General features: G+C 42.4%; 4 protein-coding genes across 11 annotated transcripts; 3 read left to right on the top strand and 1 right to left on the bottom strand.

Moving 5' to 3' along the window:
* Positions 1-93: 93 nt before the first annotated feature.
* Positions 94-21822, bottom strand: capslb (calcyphosine-like b). 4 transcript variants are annotated; one of them, XR_005078052.1, is made up of 6 exons: positions 6037-6539; positions 5722-5914; positions 2794-2971; positions 2509-2718; positions 1300-1516; positions 94-737 (listed from the first exon to the last, which is right to left on the bottom strand). XR_005078052.1 is itself a non-coding variant. In XM_037116780.1 (6 exons), exons 2-5 carry the CDS (start codon positions 5856-5858, stop codon positions 1415-1417), a joined length of 627 nt encoding a protein of 208 aa, XP_036972675.1. In that variant the 5' UTR covers positions 5859-5914; positions 6037-6537; the 3' UTR covers positions 94-737; positions 1400-1414. The 4 variants fall into 4 exon arrangements, 3 of the variants coding, with proteins under 3 accessions (XP_036972675.1, XP_036972676.1, XP_036972674.1); XM_037116780.1 differs by having other exon boundaries at positions 1400-1516; positions 6037-6537; XM_037116781.1 differs by lacking the exons at positions 1300-1516; positions 6037-6539 and adding an exon at positions 21640-21822.
* Positions 6921-10399, top strand: LOC119029701 (zinc finger protein OZF-like). Of its 2 annotated transcripts, XM_037116758.1 has the most exons (3): positions 6922-7226; positions 8889-9818; positions 10071-10399. In XM_037116758.1, exons 1-3 carry the CDS (start codon positions 7055-7057, stop codon positions 10082-10084), a joined length of 1116 nt encoding a protein of 371 aa, XP_036972653.1. In that variant the 5' UTR covers positions 6922-7054; the 3' UTR covers positions 10085-10399. The 2 variants fall into 2 exon arrangements, with proteins under 2 accessions (XP_036972651.1, XP_036972653.1); XM_037116756.1 differs by having other exon boundaries at positions 6921-7226; positions 8889-10399.
* LOC119029704 (zinc finger protein OZF-like) lies at positions 10889-13282 on the top strand. Its single transcript, XM_037116762.1, has 2 exons — positions 10889-11183; positions 11854-13282. The coding sequence occupies exons 1-2, from the start codon at positions 11012-11014 to the stop codon at positions 12963-12965; spliced, it is 1284 nt and encodes a 427-aa protein (XP_036972657.1). The 5' UTR covers positions 10889-11011; the 3' UTR covers positions 12966-13282.
* LOC119029688 (gastrula zinc finger protein XlCGF57.1-like) lies at positions 13758-20955 on the top strand. Of its 4 annotated transcripts, none has more exons than XM_037116737.1 (3): positions 13763-14066; positions 15126-15455; positions 19155-19331. In XM_037116737.1, exons 1-3 carry the CDS (start codon positions 13895-13897, stop codon positions 19313-19315), a joined length of 663 nt encoding a protein of 220 aa, XP_036972632.1. In that variant the 5' UTR covers positions 13763-13894; the 3' UTR covers positions 19316-19331. The 4 variants fall into 4 exon arrangements, with proteins under 4 accessions (XP_036972630.1, XP_036972632.1, XP_036972631.1 ...); XM_037116738.1 differs by lacking the exons at positions 13763-14066; positions 15126-15455 and adding exons at positions 17868-18181; positions 19679-20955 and having other exon boundaries at positions 18825-19226; XM_037116735.1 differs by lacking the exon at positions 19155-19331 and having other exon boundaries at positions 13758-14066; positions 15126-17054.
* Positions 21823-22314: the final 492 nt, after the last annotated feature.

Raw genomic sequence — 22314 nt, 5'->3', positions numbered from 1 at the left:
GACGTCGACAAAGAGCGTCGCTTCACTGTCTGATTGTAATATTTCACTCAGGATTCAACTCGTCTCAACACACTGTAAATATGACCGCACGTCTGATTGTACCTGTGACGACACAGTGATTTTATTTAAACAAAGTCTTCAGTATAATGTTTCATATCAACGTACAATTAAAAAGACTTTTATAAAACATACTGTTGCCTGTGGTTCGTTTGTAGCTTTGGTGAATAAATGTTAATGAGAAGACAAATGGAATAAACAAACTGACCTTGAAGGAGTTGTACTCTGTTTACATGTGGCGGACCCTGCCACCTTTCTGGCTTCAAACAGTGATCCCGGGTCTTATTTTCCACTGACAGCTTGTTTATACACAGATGGAGACAGTTTTATTACCTCATTAATATTGTAAATGTTGAATCTCTGACTTTGAGTTTCTTGTACAGAACAACACAGAGCGGCTCTAACATGATGTTTATGCAAAATGATTAAAGTCACTCTCTAAACTATGACACTAAGTTCATGTAGAGACATTTTCTAACAAATAAAAGCACAGAATGAGACAAGAGCTACTTCACACAACCTAATGCTCATGATAATAAATGCATCCTGCTGGTTGGAGGGTCGTGTGCTGTTTCATGTCAGAGCTTCCAGGCGTTTTTCATCATGAGAATGAAGTAGACGTCGCTGTCTACGGAGGCGCTGACTCCACAGTAGTAGTTGACAAACTCCTCTTTGGTCACCTGTTGATCAGAGGACAGATTTTACAGCCTGACGACAGTCAGAATCAGACGAGTGTGAATCAAGAGTTCGACTAGGAAGAGAAAAGCAGAGAAAAAGTCAGATTATTGATCAGACAGAAGCTGGTTTCCATCCACTGACAAATTTCATGTCAGAAAAACAAAAGTTCAGGAGAATTGTGTTTGTGAAGATACTGACAGAAAATGAATAGATATTTACACAGCTACAGCTATATAAAAAGGTGCTTATTTGGATGGAAACAGCGAGTGAGCAGTGTGTGTGTGTTTGTGTGTGTGTGCGTGCGTGCGTGCGTGTGTGTGTGTGTGCGCGCGCCCGTGTGTGTGTGTGTGCGTGCGTGTGTGTGTGTGCGCGCCCGTGTGTGTGTGTGTGTGTGAGAGAGAGAAAAGGATGATTAACAGTCTGTAAAGTCCCTGAGCAGAAACACCGGCTACCAAACCTCTGACGTGTGTGTGCTGTATGGTTCATGAGCCTGATTATCTTCACACATTACGTTAGACTTTAGTCTTTGTGGTTTATTTTATAAACAGAAACCATACAACATACTGAGCAGAAGGTTTCCACATGAGACAGTGAGGACGTTCTGTGGGGAACATTCAGTTTCAGTCTTCTCCTCCTCCCACCACCGAACCAACAGCTCGTTTACCAGAACGACGCTCAGTCAGAGTTTCCAGGCATTTCTCATCATCACAATAAAGTAGACGTCTGTATCGATGGACGCGCTCACACCAGCATAATAATTCATAAACTCCTCCTGGGTCACCTTCAGAGAGCAACAGCAGCATCAGCGCACATCACATCAACAAAGACAACACTTCAGGTGTAACACGGACGCTGACACGCTCACTGACCTGCAGACACTAAAGCTCAGCTTCAAGGAACAGCTCACCCAAACTGTAAACCCAGTCCTCCTCTCCTCCTCCTGAGGATATAAAGTCCTCCTCTCCTCCTCCTGAGGATATAAAGGCCTCCTCTCCTCCTCCTGAGGATATAAAGGCCTCCTCTCCTCCTCCTGAGGATATAAAGTCCTCCTCTCCTCCTCCTGAGGATATAAAGTCCTCCTCTCCTCCTCCTGAGGATATAAAGTCCTCCTCTCCTCCTCCTGAGGATATAAAGTCCTCCTCTCCTCCTCCTGAGGATATAAAGTCCTTCTCTCCTCCTCCTGAGGATATAAAGTCCTCCTCTCCTCCTCCTGAGGATATAAAGTCCTCCTCTCCTCCTCCTGAGGATATAAAGTCCTCCTCTCCTCCTCCTGATGAAGTGTTGTAGTCCACAGAACAGTTCTGGAGTTTCACAGTCAAACAGAGCTGCAGCGTTCTGCTGAACACCTGAAGCAGGTGAGACTTGATTTAAACATCAGATGTTTCCATCAGCTCGTCTGCTGTGATCACAGTCTGCAGCAGAGAACACATCACAACCTCTGAACCTCCTCAGTGACTCCTACAGTCACCTACACGACTCACAAGACCACCTAAGAACCTGAAAACCTCTTAGATAGCTGCTGTAATTAGTATTTTCACCTTTATGGACCCATAGACTCTCTAACAGAACCAGTAGAACCACATACATAATCAAGTCTCCAGCTACTTCAGTTGTTCAGCAGAACGCTGCGACGCTGTTTCACTGTGAAGCTCCAGAACTGTTCTGGACTACAGAACTTCACCTGACTTCCATCAACATGAGGGAGGAGATGATGGCTGGGTTTTGTATTTTTGGGTGAACTGTTCCTTTAAGCTGCCTTTCTGTGTTTTTTACCTGTCCATCTTTGTCATATGGAGAATCAAAGCTGTCCAAGAACTTCCTGAACACCTGGTCCTCGGTCCACTCCCCGTTCTGATACTTGGGGTGGTACTTAGCGTTATAAACGCCCCTCAGGTCCTCGATGGTGATCACGCCGTCACCCGTCTTGTCCAGCTTCCTGAACGCCTGCATGACCACCTCCTTCCTGGCCTTCGACATCTGTGGCTGCAGTGAGACGATCATGGAGGATCAGAAACACAACATGGCGGTCAGCTGTGCAGTAACAGTGAGCACATTTACCCTCAGAGTGATGAGGAACTCATCGAAGTCGATGGTCCCACTCCCGTCACGGTCGAACTGTTGAAAGAGAGCCATGGCCTCTCGTTTCTCCATCAGGATGCCGTAGTCGTTCAGACCCTTGAGGAACTCCTTCAGGTCCAGAGAGCGGCTGTTGTCATCATCCATGATTTTAAAGGTCCTGACAGACAGAACAGGATGAACATATTTTCATGTTTTCTGTACCACAGAGTACAAACAGCTGCATTCTGCCTCTGATGTGTTCATGAAATATCTGTTTTGTTGTTGTAGTGTTGGTGTGTGCTGAAACAGGAGACTGAATCTGTATGAACCTGCAGCTGCAGTGCCAACACCGCTGAATAAAAGTTCTCTGAAACAAGTCAAAGTTGTGCATTGAGACTCTTTAATGAGGTGTAAAGTTAAATTAGAGGTAGTGATGTGAAGCCACACGCTCTCTGTCAGTGATGTATTAATATTCATGATGCTGTCAGATTATTATTGTGGATTATTTAACATGTAAATGTCATTTTAATCTTGTAGCTGCTGCAGCAGAGCGATCAATATAATATACTGTCCACTGTTTACTGTGTCTGAGGTGCAGCGGTCTGCAGAATCATCTCCACCTCCAGCTGTGATATGAAAGTGGTGGAGTAAAAAGTATAAAGCTTGTCATGGTGACTGATTATCAGTCGCTTGCCTGCTGCAGATGACAGTTGTTCAAAACACCCAGTTTGACACAAAATTTCTTTTCTAGAAATCCCTTAAAGTTCCTTTATTGCTTGCAAGCAAGAGTCACACATCAGCAGCTCAGATGACGACTGGAGAGGTCGTCACTCCTCACATTTGTAAAAACCCAAAACAAGACTCATAACTGTAGCACAAGACTGCACTGATCTCACCCAAAGTACCACTCCAATTATCTCAGCATCCACCTCACGATACACATGAGACTTCTTATACACTTCAGTCATTGTTGTGTGTCATAATAAACCAATGTTTAGAACACATGTACACGGAAGAGGCCTCACAAAGCTCCTTCAGGATGAAATCTGTAACTAAGTTCCTTAGTTACAGAACGGAACCCTGCAACCACACGACCGTCATGAGACAGAAACTCATGTCTGAAGCCAACAGACACAAGATTTCACTTTACATACCCACTAATGTTGCATCTACATTTGTTAGGTTTCACATGCAAGAATAACATATCAAAATAATGGGACATTATTTTCACAAGCTGAAGTCTGTAACTGAACCTGATTGTTGAGCAGTCGTGTTAAAGTGGCGCTGTGACAGCAGCTGAGCATCAACAACGAAACCACAGGATCAGCAACAACAACAAGGTGACGTGACAGTAAAAACCAAAGACATGACAACATCCTGCAGGCTGGAGAGCAGCGCAGCGCTCGGCTCGTGCATCACAGGAAGACTGCGACCTCACACACACACACACACGCACGCACCGTCAACGCCACACACACACTGTATGGATGCATTACATTTACCATTAAGCTTCACAATAACATCACTGAGTCTTTCACATCAAGCTAGAGATCTGTGTGCTGGAAATTCTTATTGAGAAGTGAGCAAATAATAGATGATTCACACAAGGTCGTCTTTGTGTGATCTAATAAAGTGGTGGAAGCAAACAAACAGAGTTAACCAGATTGAGCTGAAAGACCTCATCAACCGAGCAAACCCTGGAGGAGACGACGAGTCACAGGTCACAGCTCAGAGATGCACTGAGAAAGTAAAGGGAAGTCAAACAGTTCACAGTCAGGCCAGGTCATGATTCACAGTGCTGAAGGTGCAAAAAAGTGTCAGGTTAAAGGTCAATATGTGGAATAAAACTCTGAAGGTAACAACAATATGTGTGGTTACATGCAAATAATGCAATGTTTTAAAAGTGATTTCTAACCTGCACCTCAGACCCCCCACTTCCTAACAATCACCTCCTCAGATCAGGTTGTGATGTGTGAGGAGGACTTTATATCATCAGGAGGAGGAGAGGAGGACTTTATATCCTCAGGAGGAGGAGAGGAGGACTTTATATCATCAGGAGGAGGAGAGGAGGACTTTATATCCTCAGGAGGAGGAGAGGAGGACTTTATATCCTCAGGAGGAGGAGAGGAGGACTTTATGTCCTCAGGAGGAGGAGAGGAGGACTTTATATCCTCAGGAGGAGGAGAGGAGGACTTTATATCCTCAGGAGGAGGAGAGGAGGACTTTATGTCATCAGGAGGAGGAGAGGAGGACTTTATATCATCAGGAGGAGGAGAGGAGGACTTTATGTCATCAGGAGGAGGAGAGGAGGACTTTATATCATCAGGAGGAGGAGAGGAGGACTTTATATCCTCAGGAGGAGGAGAGGAGGACTTTATATCCTCAGGAGGAGGAGAGGAGGACTTTATATCATCAGGAGGAGGAGAGGAGGACTTTATATCATCAGGAGGAGGAGAGGAGGACTTTATATCCTCAGGAGAAGGAGAGGAGGAGTGAGCATTAGTGTTTGGGTGAACTGTTCCTCAGATGAGTTTTGTTGCGTGTGTTCAAGTTATTGTAAAGTTTTCACTTTTAGAGGAATAAATACGAGTCATAAAATTCGCTGCCACTCTGTTTTTTGAACACTAAATATGTTCATATGTATGCAAGTGTTTATTCTTTTTTATTCTATTTCTTACCTTTTGAATTATTTTGTCTATTTTTCACTATTGTTATTGGTCTTTAAAATACTACTGTCCTTTTGCTCTCCCCGTTTGTGGGACAATAAAGGAGTTCTGATTCTGATTCTGAAGATGAATCCGACACAGTTAGGTCCACCATCAGAGGATCGATGTCCAGCAGCAGTTTCTTCTCCTCTTTATTAAACTCACTGACTGTCTTCATGTGGACTCCCTGAAACGATCTGATTGGTGCTGTGGTGGAGCTCACCTGCCCAGACCTTTGATACCAGACGATCCTCGGGCCAAACACTGCAGTCTGAGTCTCTCCACCGGGTCAGAACACTCTGACAGCCGTCGCTTGGCATCCATCGCCATCTCTCTGTCGTGTCTCGATGTCCCGGCCATCGCTGACGCCAGCGGCAGGAGGTGATGGTTGTTCTCAGAGCTGAGCCGACAGAACTCTGAGTGGAACAAAATACAATAATACTCTACATAAACACATTTACTTTTAACACTTTAAGTACATTCTGCTGGTATACTGTTTGAATGTATTTTCACACTGTGGCATTTCTACTTGACTTACATGAAATAGCTGAGTACTGCTGCTGCTGATCGGCTGTGGTATCTTGATACTGCAGCAACGTTACAGGTACTTTTCCCGCAGGATCAGTTTTTTGTTTGAGTAGTTTGTTTCGGGTGTTTGTCCTCAGAGCCTTGTGCCAACAGGAAGTTGTGTGTGAAGAACATGAAGATAAAAACAGCAATATTAATAAATATGTGCTGAGCTCGGTCACGTCACGTCTCTGGCCTCAGCTGGAAACAACAACCAGGAAGTTTGACTCCAGACGATCCGCGGTTACTATGGAGACCTACTGTTCTGCCCTGTGATTGGCTGTTCAGAGCTCAGTGAAAACGTTATCAATAAATACAACTAATACGACTAAAAACCTGTATAACTTCAGTTTTAGTCGCAGTACTTGAACCAATGAAGACAAGTTCAAACACTTGGATGCATATTTCACAACAGGAAGTTTTTCTTTGAGTCACGAGTCAAATGTCTGTTAGCTAACGCTGCTAATGGTGTTAGCGCCTGCTGTGGTTGCTTCACATTAAAAGTCTATCACCGCCTTCAAATTAAGACGATTTTATTCTACATTATTATGAAACATAGGAAGTGTTAATGATCATTCACGATGCGCATGTATATCTCACTTGCCTAATTATATCTATATCTGTGTTGATGATCTCAATATTAATTTTATCATGAAATACTGAGTCTTTGAAATGTGAGTCATTCTAATACTGTGCAAGTGCAGCAGACGTCACTGTCTGTAACATGTTTGTTTTGCTCCATGTTTTATTTAATTTTGGCTCTTGAAACTATCCATAAAATATGTTTTAAACAGGTTCTGAATTAAATATCTTCAGTCTGAAGCGGAATTAAAAGCCTCCGCACTTCCGCTGTCGGAGCTTTACAGCGTGACACCCAGCGGAAGTAAACAGTAGCAGCTAGCAGCATTAGCTAGCTGTGTGTCATGAATGAAGTGAAGACGGTACTGAGTCACAGCGCAGCTCATTATTGAACGAGTAATTAAAGAAGAATGAGTTCAGTTGAGAGTTTGAGAGAGTTTGTCAACGAGCGACTAACTGCTGCTGCTGAAGAAATATTCAGAGTTTTTAAAACAACTATCGTCCAGTACGAGGAAGAGATCGATCGGCAGCGCGTCATGCTGGATATCTGCTGGAAACCCCAAGTAAAGTTACACAGGATAGGTGAGTAAAAGTTTCTTATTTTAATAAGACTAATGTTCAGAGCCCTGGAGCGGCCACAGAGGGGGACATATGCATCGCAGCCACGTTTCACTACATGGAGCGAACATACGAGTGTTTCCCTCGTTTTGGTTCATTCCACTCCGGGACTCCGGAGGTTGTGAGTGTCCGCTGCACGGCTGGGCTCCGTTCTATAGAAGACCGCGGCGAAACTCCGCTTAGAAAATGATCATTTTACACACAAAACGTTCTGAAACACGTGAGGAGCACTAAAACGCAACAGAAAGAGGTGTGTCTCATTCAACCTGTTAGGAAGATATTTCGGCAGTGATTTTGAGTCAGTGGGTCAGATGAGATGGAAGCTCTTGTAAAACAAAACAAAACAAAACATTTCACATTAAAACCATTAATGACAAGTAATATGAGGAGCAGTAAAGTCCATATAACAAAGTGTGTCCTAATCACCCAGTGTATTAATACAATTCGGCATTGGTTTGGAGTCAGTGGGTCACATGACCTGGAAGCTGTTGAAACTTTCTGAGTACTGAGGGCCCGAGCAGGTAACAACCTGCGAGGTCTCTTTTGTTTTTAAATGATTCTTATTTTTGTTCTTTGTTCCAAATGACGCATTTTTCACTGCCTGAACATACCCCCAACACTCACCACACTTGGGATACACGTCGCACCTGCTAAAATGTTTTATATTCTATTGTCGTCGTGAATTTTCGTGTTTTGCCTTGTAACGCCTATACAGATAATTACTTTAATGATCCTAGACAGGGAAATTGTTTCTAATTAACTATAATAACTATTATTATTATATTCATAATATCATTATTTCTAATTATTATACTTTGTTGCACATTCAAAAACCTTATATACATGCGTTCAGTAAATTGTGCTGAATCTCGTGATTAAGGCCACGCCCATTTCCGCCTACGGTTTCTCTTTTGTGTTTTTTCGCAAATTCGCAGAATGTAGCAAACCTACTTTTGCGAAGTCCTTCCAGGTGATTTCTCCGATGTGCACCAAACTTTGCACACAGCATCTGCGGACCCTCCTGACATAGAGACTTTTAAAGAATTTTGATATTCCAAACAATACTCAAGTTATGAAATAACAACCTACTGCAGATTTATCTCAAAACACAAAGTGTTGCATATCCTCACATTGGTCTGTCCCAATGACATGAAACCCAGGTTACTACTTCCCCATGAGCCACTAAAGCTCTGTGAAAATATCATAGACTAACTTTTTCCAACTCCTCCTATGCCATTTCATTGATTTCCACCAAACTTTGCAAGTAGCATCTCTGGGCAAGTCTTATCAAAAGCTTTCATCTACGTCACATCTGCTGGCGTGATCCTTTTTGATGCTTCACCATAAAACCATCAACTCACTATAACTTCCACATACAATTTGCAATCTACTCCAAATTGCTCAAACATGTAGAGGGTCTTGCCCTCAATACATCTACGTGGCACACCCTGACACATAAGGACTGCAAGGGCCCGTTCATTAATGCTACTTATTGTTATTCGGCCTTTGTTCTGTTGGCCTCCATGCCCTTATAAATGAGGGATGCCTCTCAATGATCTCTGGAGGATAAATAAAGGTTGATTGGTTGATTAAATATAGTCTGTCTTTTGTTGTGTGTCCCTCCAGAGCTCCCACAGCAACATGTCTGTAAGGAGGAGGAGGTTCTGGCTGACCAGCAGCTCTGTAACCAGGAGAGGAACTCCAGTCTGGACCAAGAGGACCCAGAGCCTCCAGAGATTAAAGAGGAACAGGAGGAACTCTGCACCAGTCGGGAGGGAGAGCAGCTTGTACTGAAGGTGGAGACGGAAACCGTCATGTTGACTCCAGCTTATGAGGAAAGTGACCACAGTGAAGCAGAACCAACAAGTGACCACCAGCTCCTCTCTAACAACTCTCATGGAGCTGAGAGCCGAGACCAGAAAGGAGGAAAACATGGAGACTCAGGATCAGCTGGAGATGGAGAGCCGAAGGAAAAGAAAAGACATCACGGAAGCAAAAGTCACAGTGATTATGGAAAAAACTCATCAGACATTCAACATAACACTCACCCAGGTGAAAAGTCTTTCGACAGGGACACATGTGGAAAGACTTTTAAGTTTAAGTCGTTGTTGAATAGACGCATGAAAATCCACACAGGTGAGAAACCGTTTACTTGCAAAACATGTGGCAAAGTTTTCAGCCAACGTACACGCATAGCGGACCACATGAGAACTCACACAGGTGAGAAACCTTTTACCTGTGAAATATGTGGGGAGGCTTTCGGGAGTCGTACTGCATTGATTTATCATGTGAGAATCCACACAGGTGAGAAGCCGTTTACTTGCAACACATGTGGGAAGACTTTCAGGTCTTGTGGTGACTTAAAAAAACACATGAGAATCCACACAGGTGAGAAACCGTATTCTTGCAACACATGTGGGAAGACTTTCACACTAAAATGTAACTTAAAGGTTCACTTGAGAATCCACACAGGTGAGAAACCATATTCTTGCAAATTATGTGGGAAGACTTTTAAGCAAACCAATGCCTTAACAGCGCACATGAGAACTCACACAGGTGAGAAACCTTTTACCTGTGAAATATGTGGGGAGGCTTTCGGGAGTCGTACTGCATTGATTTATCATATGAGAATCCACACAGGTGAGAAGCCGTTTACTTGCAACACATGTGGGAAGACTTTCACACTAAAATGTAACTTAAAGGTTCACTTGAGAATCCACACAGGTGAGAAACCATATTCTTGCAAATTATGTGGGAAGACTTTTAAGCAAACCAATGCCTTAACAGCGCACATGAGAACTCACACAGGTGTGAAACCATGATGTTGCCTGGGGAAAGTTTTTCTGATCCATCTGCTCTGACGAGACACTGGATGACGTACAGGAGAGTAGCCTTGTATTTACAAAATATGTTGGAGGTGGTTCAGTTCTAGTGTTTCATGCATAGTTGCAGAACTTTAACTTTAAATGAGCTACTTGAAGAATCCTCAGAGGATCAATATACACAGGAGAAATGATGAGCTGATGCTGAATGTGAACAATTTCCCCTTGAGAACATGTCAAAATATGTTTGTGTCTATCTTCATGCTGATTTGCCATATTTATTAATATGATGATTAAAAAGTCGAGTTAATCGCTCTCATGTGTCCCACTTATTATCGCTCCTCATGTCCTGCTTTTATATAAACAGTTATATGTTAAATACGTGTAGTTTTTACTGTAGCTTCCATGTTTGTAACTAAAAAGTTCACTGTTAGTGCAAAGTAGCAGTTTAGAAATGAGTCCCACATTTCTTTGTGGAATTAAGGAGAGTAGATCTACACCTTAATACAAGGAGCACACACACACAGTGTAAACACACTGTGTGAAAAGAGTGTAAAAATGGTGTTAAATATAGTTAATTAAATTAATTTACGGTAAATAACATCTAAGAAATGGACAAAAATAATTAAAAGTCTCCTTGAGTCTGCTTAGCAACTGCAGAACATTTGTTGCCCCAATATTTTTCTTCAAGTTTAAAACTGTATATGATATAATCAGATATGTTTTAAACAAGTTCTGAATTAAATGTCTTCAGTCTGAAGCGGAATGAAAAGCCTCCGCACTTCCGCTGTCGGAGCTTTAGAGCGTGACACCCAGCGGAAGTGAACAGTAGCAGCTAGCAGCATTAGCTGGCTGTGTGTAATGAATGAAGTGAAGACGGTACTGAGTCACAGCGCAGCTCATTATTGAACGAGTAATTAAAGAAGAATGAGTTCATTTGAGAGTTTGAGAGAGTTTGTCAACGAGCGACTAACTGCTGCTGCTGAAGAAATATTCAGAGTTTTTAAAACAACTATCGTCCAGTACGAGGAAGAGATCGATCGGCAGCGCGTCATGCTGGATATCTGCTGGAAACCCCAAGTAAAGTTACACAGGATAGGTGAGTAAAAGTTTCTTATTTTAATAAGACTAATGTTCAGAGCCCTGGAGTGGCCACAGAGGGGGACATATGCATCGCAGCCACGTTTCACTACATGGAGCGAACATACGAGAGTTTCCCTCGTTTTGGTTCATTCCACTCCGGGACTCCGGAGGTTCTGAGTGTCCGCTGCACGGCTGGGCTCCGTTCTATAGAAGACCGCGGCGAAACTCCGCTCAGAAAATGATCATTTTACACACAAAACGTTCTTAAACACGTGAGGAGCACTAAAACTCAACAGAAAGAGGTGAGTCTCATTCAACCCGTTAGGAAGATATTTCGGCAGTGATTTTGAGTCAGTGGGTCAGACGAGATGGAAGCTCTTGGAAAAAATGTACATTTTACATTAACAACAACTAATAATATGAGGAGCATTAAAGTCCATATAACAAAGTGTGTCCTAATCACCCAGTGTATTAATACAATTCGGCATTGGTTTGGAGTCAGTGGGTCACATGACCTGGAAGCTATTGAAACTTTCTGAATATTTCTACTTGTTGTTATTCGGCCTTTGTTCTGTGGGCCTCCATGCCCTTGTAAATGAGGGTTGCCTCTCAATGATCTCTGGAGGATAAATAAAGTCTGATTGGCTGATTAAATATTGTCTGTCTTTTGTTGTTTGTCCCTCCAGAGCTCCCACAGCAACATGTCTGTAAGGAGGAGGAGGTTCTGGCTGACCAGCAGCTCTGTAACCAGGAGAGGAACTCCAGTCTGGACCAAGAGGACCCAGAGCCTCCAGAGATTAAAGAGGAACAGGAGGAACTCTGCACCAGTCGGGAGGGAGAGCAGCTTGTACTGAAGGTGGAGACGGAAACCGCCATGTTGACTCCAGCTTATGAGGAAAGTGACCACAGTGAAGCAGAACCAACAAGTGACCACCAGCTCCTCTCTAACAACTCTCATGGAGCTGAGAGCCGAGACCAGAAAGGAGGAAAACATGGAGACTCGGGATCAGCTGGAGATGGAGAGCAGAAGGAAAAGAAAAGACATCACGGAAGCAAAAGTCACAGTGATTATGGAAAAAACTCATCAGACATTCAACATAACACTCACCCAGGTGAAAAGTCTTTCGACAGGGACACATGTGGAAAGACTTTTAAGTTTAAGTCGTTGTTGAATAGACGCATGAGAATCCACACAGGTGAGAAACCGTTTACTTGCAAAACATGTGGCAAAGTTTTCAGCCAACGTACACGCATAGCGGACCACATGAGAACTCACACAGGTGAGAAACCTTTTACCTGTGAAATATGTGGGGAGGCTTTCGGGAGTCGTACTGCATTGATTTATCATGTGAGAATCCACACAGGTGAGAAGCCGTTTACTTGCAACACATGTGGGAAGACTTTCAGGTCTTGTGGTGACTTAAAAAAACACATGAGAATCCACACAGGTGAGAAACCGTATTCTTGCAACACATGTGGGAAGACTTTCACACTAAAATGTAACTTAAAGGTTCACTTGAGAATCCACACAGGTGAGAGGCCACATTCCTGCCAAACATGTGGAAAAACATTCTCTGAATCATCTACTTTGAAAATGCATATGAGAATCCACACAGGTGAGAAGCCGTATTCTTGTCAGACATGTGGGAAGACTTTCAGGCATCAGAGTTCCTTACAACCTCACATTAGAATCCACACAGGTGAGAAGCCGTATTCTTGTCAGACATGTGGGAAAACATTACGTGACTCATCTAGTTTGAAAAGGCACATGAGAACTCACACAGGTGAGAAACCATAGTTTTGCCTGTAGAATTTTTTTCAGATCAGTCTGCTCTGACAAGACATCTGATGACACGTACAGGAGAGTAGCCTTGTATTTGCAAAATATGTTGGAGGTGGTTCAGTTCTAGTGTTTCATGCATAATTGCAGAACTTTAACTTTAAATGAGCTACTTGAAGAATCCTCAGAGGATCAATATACACAGGAGAAATGATGAGCTGATGCTGAATGTGAACAATTTCCCCTTGAGAAGATTTCAAAATATGTTTGTGTCTATCTTCATGCTGATTTGCCATATTTATTAATATGATGATTAAAAAGTCGAGTTAATCGCTCTCATGTGTCCCACTTATTATCGCTCCTCATGTCCTGCTTTTATATAAACAGTTATATGTTAAATACGTGTAGTTTTTACTGTAGCTTCCATGTTTGTAACCAAAAATGTAACTGTTAGTGCAAAGTAGCAGTTTAGAAATGAGTCCCACATTTCTTTGTGGAATTAAGCAGAGTAGATCTACACCTTAATACAAGGAGCACACACACACAGTGTAAACACACTGTGTGAAAAGAGTGTAAAAATGGTGTTAAATATAGTTAATTAAATTAATTTACGGTAAATAACATCTAAGAAATGGACAAAAATAATTAAAAGTCTCCTTGAGTCTGCTTAGCAACTGCAGAACATTTGTTGACCCAATATTTTTCTTCAAGTATAAAACTGTATATGATATAATCAGATATGTTTTAAACAAGTTCTGAATTAAATGTCTTCAGTCTGAAGCGGAATGAAAAGCCTCCGCACTTCCGCTGTCGGAGCTTTAGAGCGTGACACCCAGTGGAAGTAAACAGTAGCAGCTAGCAGCATTAGCTGGCTGTGTGTAATGAATGAAGTGAAGACGGTACTGAGTCACAGCGCAGCTCATTATTGAACGAGTAATTAAAGAAGAATGAGTTCAGTTGAGAGTTTGAGAGAGTTTGTCAACGAGCGACTAACTGCTGCTGCTGAAGAAATATTCAGAGTTTTTAAAACAACTATCGTCCAGTACGAGGAAGAGATCGATCGGCAGCGCGTCATGCTGGATATCTGCTGGAAACCCCAAGTAAAGTTACACAGGATAGGTGAGTAAAAGTTTCTTATTTTAATAAGACTAATGTTCAGAGCCCTGGAGCGGCCAGAGGGGGACATATGCATCGCAGCCACGTTTCACTACATGGAGCGAACATACGAATCTGCTTTTCATGGAATTCGTGTCTCTGAGACCTTAACCAGTCAAATTTGTGCACCCATTCTTCGCCAAAACAGTATTTTCTGTCATTTTTGCCACACTCCTGTCTTAAGACTTGGACTCATCCTTTGACTTAGGATTTGACCCTGGCACATTTCGAGGCTTTGTGGGGGGAAACCAACCCAGAGATTCCACCAGATACACGTCCGGTGCATTACTGCTCTCATCCGGTTTTGCAGTGCCACAGTTATAGACTTGTGTTATAAAAACAACACAAAGTGTGCCCGACTGACGGATTGCTAAAAGAGCTCGTGTGTGACTCTTTTTTGAGATTTATGTCCTGGTGTCAACACGGATTGTTTTATTTTGAAATTAAACCGGATGTTGTTGTTTCATGTCACTTCCTGTCAACTCGGCGCTAAATTCGGCTGAGTTGCTGCGTCCTGCTCCGGCATCCGCCGAAATAAAAGTCCTGCGGATCTGCTCCGGACTGCCGGAGCCCTCCGGGGCAGATACGCAGCGCAGCGGACCTGGTGGAAGTTAAGACATTATCTAAAGTGAAAAACCAACTCATGTCCGCCACGAAGCGGACACGTATCTGGTGGAATCGCTGAGTTCGTTTCGCCATTGTTCGCTGAAAGTGAAACCTTCTCCTTCTGCGTTAGGCAACAGCTTTCAGAGCCCCCCTCCACACATTAGCCACTTACAGTGCCATTCCCTGCCCATCTAACACACACTGGCCTGCCAGCTGTCATTCCAGATTCTTTGATTCGCTTTGGTTCCCCTCCACTACTGGTGTTAAAAAGAAGAAGAAAAAACACAGGCGATTTCACTGGTCGACAGGTGCAACTAAATGTAAAATTTGGTCGCATTATCTCAAATTTTGGTTGCAAAATGCCACCACTTGGTAGCAGTCTGGAGCCCTGCTGTCTTATGTTGTATGTCCCTCCAGAGCTCCCACAGCAACATGTCTGTAAGGAGGAGGAGGTTCTGGCTGACCAGCAGCTCTGTAACCAGGAGAGGAACTCCAGTCTGGACCAAGAGGACCCAGAGCCTCCAGAGATTAAAGAGGAACAGGAGGAACTCTGCACCAGTCGGGAGGGAGAGCAGCTTGTACTGAAGGTGGAGACGGAAACCGTCATGTTGACTCCAGCTTATGAGGAAAGTGACCACAGTGAAGCAGAACCAACAAGTGACCACCAGCTCCTCTCTAACAACTCTCATGGAGCTGAGAGCCGAGACCAGAAAGGAGGAAAACATGGAGACTCGGGATCAGCTGGAGATGGAGAGCAGAAGGAAAAGAAAAGACATCATGGAATCACAAGTCACAGTGATTATGGAAAAAACTCATCAGACATTCAACATAACACTCACCCAGGTGAAAAGTCTTTCAACTGCAACACATGTGGAAAGACTTTTAAGTTTATTTCCCAACTGAATTCACACCTAAGAGTCCACACAGGTGAGAATCCATGTTCTTGCCCAACATGTGGGAAGACTTTTAAGCAAACCGGTAACTTAAAGGTTCACATGAGAATTCACACAGGTGAGAAACCGTTTACTTGCAAAACATGTGGGAAAGCTTTCCGCCGACGTGCACACATGGTAGTTCACATGAGAATCCACACAGGTGAGAAACCATTTACTTGCAAAACATGTGGGAAAGCTTTCAGCCGACATGCACACATGGCAGACCACATGAGAACCCACACAGGTGAGAATCCATATTTTTGCCAAACATGTGGGAAGAATTTTACGCAACCCAGTAACTTAAAGGTTCACATGAGAATTCACACAGGTGAAAAACCGTATGCTTGCAAAACATGTGGGAAGACTTTCAGGTCTTGTGGTGACTTAAAAACACATACAAGAATTCACACAGGTGAGAAACCATATTCTTGCCAAACATGTGGTAAGACTTTCAGGTCTTGTGGTGAGTTAAGAACACATACAAGAATCCACACAGGTGAGAAACCGTATTCTTGCCAAACATGTGGGAAGACTTTCACGCTAAACAGTAACTTAAAGGTTCACTTAAGAATCCACACAGGTGAGAAACCATATTCTTGCCAAACATGTGGGAAGACTTTTAAGCAAACCAGTAACTTAACAGCTCACATTAGAACTCACACAGGTGAGAAACCATATTGTTGCAAAACATGTGGGAAGACGTTCAGGTCTTGTGGTGACTTAAAAACACACATGAGAATCCACACAGGTGAGAAACCTTATGCTTGCCAAACATGCGGTAAAACTTTTAAGCAAACCAGTAACTTAACAGCTCACATTAGAACTCACACAGGTGAGAAACCATATTCTTGCAAAACATGCGGTAAGACTTTCAGGTCTTGTGGTGAGTTAAAAACACATACGAGAATCCACACAGGTGAGAAACCGTATTCTTGCCAAACATGTGGGAAGACTTTCACACTAAACAGTAGCTTAAAGGTTCACTTAAGAATCCACACAGGTGAGAAACCTTATTCTTGCAAATCATGTGGGAAGACTTTCAAGCAAACCAGTAACTTAATAGTTCACATGAGAACTCACACAGGTGAGAAACAATAATTTTGCCTGGGGAAAGTTTGTCTGATCAGTCTCAAGAGACACTTGATGACATGAACAGGCGATTAGCCTCATTTTTGCATATTATGCTGGAGGTGGTTCAGTTCTAGTGTTTCATGCATAATTGCAGAACTTTAACTTTAAATGAGCTACTTGAAGAATCCTCAGAGGATCAATATACACAGGAGAAATGATGAGCTGATGCTGAATGTGAACAATTTCCCCTTGAGAACATGTCAAAATATGTTTGTTTCTATCTTCATGCTGATTTGCCATATTTGTTAACATGATGATTAAAAAGTCGAGTTAATCACTCTCATGTGTCCCACTTATTATCACTCCTCATGTCCTGCTTTTATATAAACAGTTATATGTTAAATACGTGTAGTTTTTACAGTAGCTTCCATGTTTGTAACCAAGAAGTTCAGTTAGTTCAAAGTAGGAGTTTAAAAATGAGTCCCACATTTCTTTGTATAATTAAGCAGAGTAGATCTGCACCTTAATAAAAGGAGCACACACACATAGTGTAAATACACTGTGTGAAAAGAGTGTAAAAATGGTGTTAAATATAGTTAATTAAATTAATTTAAATAACATCTAAGGAATGGAAAATAATTGAGAGTATTTTTTTAATTGAAAGAGTCTGCTTAGCAACTGGAGAATATTTGTTGACCCAATAATTTAAGTTTAAAACTGTAGTTGTTAAAATTATTTACTTAATTTGTATCTCATCATTTTCTTGTCATCGGTTGATAAAATATTTTTATCCATTCTGATATTTTGGATAGTATTTTACGTTTTAATTTTTTAACATTTTATTTATATTTAATTAAGTGATGCTTTGCGTGTACCACCACAGTTTGAGAATCACTGCCTTAATACAAGGAGCTCACAAACATAGTGTAAACACACTGTGTGAAAAGAGAATATAGATGGGCTTAAATTAAATTAATTTAAACAAAATGGAAAAAATAATTAAAAGTCGTTTTGAGTCTGCTTAGCAACTGGAGAACATTTGTTGACCCAATATTTTTCTTTAAAACTGTATATGATATAATCAGATATGTTTTAAACAAGTTCTGAATTAAATGTCTTCAGTCTGAAGCGGAATGAAAAGCCTCCGCACTTCCGCTGTCGGAGCTTTAGAGCGTGACACCCAGCGGAAGTAAACAGTAGCAGCTAGCAGCATTAGCTGGCTGTGTGTAATGAATGAAGTGAAGACGGTACTGAGTCACAGCGCAGCTCATTATTGAACGAGTAATTAAAGAAGAATGAGTTCAGTTGAGAGTTTGAGAGAGTTTGTCAACGAGCGACTAACTGCTGCTGCTGAAGAAATATTCAGAGTTTTTAAAACAACTATCGTCCAGTACGAGGAAGAGATCGATCGGCAGCGCGTCATGCTGGATATCTGCTGGAAACCCCAAGTAAAGTTACACAGGATAGGTGAGTAAAAGTTTCTTATTTTAATAAGACTAATGTTCAGAGCCCTGGAGTGGCCACGTTTCACTACATGGAGTGAACATACGAGTGTTTCCCTCGTTTTGGTTCATTCCACTCCGGGACTCCGGAGGTTCTGAGTGTCCGCTGCACGGCTGGGCTCCGTTCTATAGAAGACCGCGGCGAAACTCCGCTCAGAAAATGATCATTTTACACACAAAACGTTCTGAAACACGTGAGGAGCACTAAAACTCAACAGAAAGAGGTGAGTCTCATTCAACCTGTTAGGAAGATATTTCGGCAGTGATTTTGAGTCAGTGGGTCAGACGAGATGGAAGCTCTTGGAAAAAATGTACATTTTACATTAACAGCAACTAATAATATGAGGAGCATTAAAGTCCATATAACAAAGTGTGTCCTAATCACCCAGTGTATTAATACAATTCGGCATTGGTTTGGAGTCAGTGGGTCACATGACCTGGAAGCTATTGAAACTTCCTGAGTATTTCTACTTGTTGTTATTCGGCCTTTGTTCTGTGGGCCTCCATGCCCTTATAAATGAGGGTTGCCTCTCAATGATCTCTGGAGGATAAATAAAGTCTGATTGGCTGATTAAATATTGTCTGTCTTTTGTTGTGTGTCCCTCCAGAGCTCCCACAGCAACATGTCTGTAAGGAGGAGGAGGTTCTGGCTGACCAGCAGCTCTGTAACCAGGAGAGGAACTCCAGTCTGGACCAAGAGGACCCAGAGCCTCCAGAGATTAAAGAGGAACAGGAGGAACTCTGCACCAGTCGGGAGGGAGAGCAGCTTGTACTGAAGGTGGAGACGGAAACCGTCATGTTGACTCCAGCTTATGAGGAAAGTGACCACAGTGAAGCAGAACCAACAAGTGACCACCAGCTCCTCTCTAACAACTCTCATGGAGCTGAGAGCCGAGACCAGAAAGGAGGAAAACATGGAGACTCGGGATCAGCTGGAGATGGAGAGCAGAAGCAATGTGGGAAGACACTCTCTGAGTCGATTCATTTAAAAGGCCATAGAACCCACACAGGTGAGAGGCCATATTCTTCTGAAACATGTGGGAAATATTCCAAGCATCAGAGATCCGTGCATCTTCAATTTATGTTAACCTTTGAATAAAATGGAGATAATGGGAGAGTTGCTGTAAGTGGTCCAGATGTAACCTTGTGACCTCTACAATTGTTTGTATTGGATTTTCACAACTATAATCAACAGAGAGAGATGGCGTCTTCTCAGTGAACATTTATTCACTGCTGATGTGTGACTCTTGCTTGTGAGCAATGGAGGAACTTATAGAAACTAAATATAGTGTCGAAAATGGTGTTTTGACCAACTCTCATCTCTACTAGACAAGTAACTGATTTTCAGTTTGCACGACATGAGACATTTGATGACACGTACAGGCGAGTAACCTTGTATTTGCAAAATATGTTTGAGGTGGTTCAGTTCTAGTGTTCATGCATATTTGGCCTCACCCCGCAGGGCTCAATCAAAGGATGGCCTGTATGGAAAATGAAAAGCCCAACAACTAGGGCCTGATCAACCTGAGGAAGTTAAGGCCAAAGGAACTGAGCCAACACCCAAAAAGTCTGGGAAAAACTGTAATTCAAGGTACTACCCACCCCAAAAACTTTCACCCATTCCCTATTGGATTAAAGTGGCCACGATCAATGAAACTCAGACAGGATTACCATGACATCACTCAGAGTTTAAAGGTCAGGAGACCCCTCTGCATGTCGCATTTCCAGGGTAACATGGTGCTGTGAAGAAACTCTGGTTTCATTCAGCAGTTACCGTAAGATGTACTTTGATAAACAATTTTGCCTTGGTTACAGTTCCTTCTTTGCTGGATGATACAAAGACTGTTTTTGTTTTGCTGTCATTTTTGTTAGAATATTCTTTATTACTTTTTGGATCCATAGAGGAACACCATCCAGCCCCAGCCGTTCCTCACCACTTGCAGAGGGAAGAAATTATCTTCAGAAGGAGACAGGAACACTAAGTTCCTGTTCCATCTGATCGATCCCGCTGTTTGATCACAACCTGCCTTCATCAGCTGTTAGGACACTACAGCTGATCCCGCGCTTGCATCCAAAATGAGTTGGAGTTTCGAGTCAGACGGGAAACACGCTAGTCGCAACGACCGACCTAAGTGCTGTTTAGGCAGAGGCAGATAGTTTACTGTACTTTGTGCTAACTGTGTGGTTACACTCGGCATTTCCTGTAGTCTCTCCAACGGATATCCCAAGTCATGCCCATCAATTTTGTAGTCTGGCAAACGTGACTTCCCAAGCCACGTTCAGCAATCTTTGTAGTTTTTACAAAGGACTCCCTGCCACTCACACACACACACACAAATATTTCCACCCATTTATATGTTTAACTTGATTATGTTTTTGTGGTGCTAGTTGTAGAGAGCAATTGTTTGTTGATGTTGGTGGTTTCTGTTTTGGAGAAAACTTTAATTAACACTGTTGATGATCAGATGCTCCGCCAGGGATTTTGGGCCCCAGGAAAAGAAATCTAACTGGGCCCTTGTATAAGACGGCAAAAAAATGATATAACTATGCATTTAAATTACATTTTTGACTATCATTTCCATTTTTGTGAAAAGAACATGACAGTTCCGTGGTTACTGCTCACTGTCTCCCTTGTCGTCCTGCAGGCAGCTCTAATTTATCTCCACAGCTGCAGACTCACAGGTGGTGGCTTTGGATTTGGTGTGAATAAATACGTACATGAGGCTATACGGTTGTTGCGATTTAATCTTCTTATTTCCAGAAAATCTAAACATTTCTCTGATTGTACTGAGAGTTGTATTGAGTCACACAGTCTGCATGCAGCAGGAATGTTCTCCTCTGTTCCTCCTGCACAGCAGGAAGGTGAGAGTCCCAGACTACTGACCAAACACTCTGTTGTAGTGATAGCTGAATTTCAGCTATATTATATGTACACATACATATTCTCTATTTATTTCACAACTGTTTTTAATACACAATAATCATTCTGAAATAAATATGGATTGTAGGCTATTTTTATTTTGTAACTGTCAGATCATCTGGCACTAACATTACTGTCTTCTGAAGGCCGTCATGGGCTCAGTTTTTAAGCCATAAGCATCATAGAAATCATCACAGAAATCTTGAAATTGGAATGAATCCGCTGATACCAAGCAGGTCGTGCTAGCTTACTGGGAAAGGAGCTAAATATCGCTCCAAATTCGACCTGTTTTTACCGCGAGGTCCGCATCCTCAATGTGAAATGATGACTTGTAATAATAACTTTCAGTCAGCAGTTAATGAGGGATGAGATGAGGAACCTGCTGCTGCTCAAACTGAGAAACTAGATTCATGGCTGTCTGACTGCCTTCAGTCTTTACAGCTGCCGACATTATTATTAGCTTTAACTGTTGTTAAACTGTGCTAGCTGTGAACTGTGCTCACCTTTCTTCTAAGAGAGATGTGTGAGGAGTTGTCTTCCCTCTCCTTGCTTTCTGTCCCTTTCTGCCTTTTCCTTTGGTTTAAGACTCCCTGATTTTGCTTTCTTGGGTAAAGACATGTTGATGAGCAGCAGCCACTCCGCTCGTTAAGATGTTCGGAGACGCATCTTCCCGCTCCTGCAGCTGCAGGTGTGGACTGAACCATTATGTACTGTGAGGGGGGAGAGGGGCCTCAGACAGCCTCCACTGTTTGTTTGTTTTTAATACAGAGTAAAGTCTCTCATCCGATTTATTCTGCCAATTTTAAGTTAGTTAGTTATGACGCTAATGACTTAGAAATGAAAAATAAAATAAGAACAACATTTTTATTTCAGGCCTTTCAAGGGACCCCTCCCCCATTGGGGCCCTGGTAATCAGTCCCACTTTCCCCCCAGTGTGATGCCCCTGCCTGTGAGGCGCGAGGCATCCAATCATTGAAATATCTTTGGTGAAAAAACAGTTGAACCCCTCTGTCTTTAAAGTTTAATGTTTTGTGAGATCTTGGTCATATTTATATATAGTACAGAATATCCTCAAGTCAATTACAGCATGTAGTGAATTAAGTTTAAAAGGGTTAGGGTTAGTTAATCAGTTAGTACAACAATCGTTGTACTCGTTTTGTAAGTCATTAGCAAATTTC

The sequence above is a fragment of the Acanthopagrus latus genome, chromosome 12 (genome assembly GCF_904848185.1).
Source record: "Acanthopagrus latus isolate v.2019 chromosome 12, fAcaLat1.1, whole genome shotgun sequence".
Taxonomy (NCBI): domain Eukaryota; kingdom Metazoa; phylum Chordata; class Actinopteri; order Spariformes; family Sparidae; genus Acanthopagrus; species Acanthopagrus latus.
The sequence above is the reverse complement of the archived record's forward strand: the minus strand, read 5'-3'. Positions and strand labels throughout refer to the sequence as shown.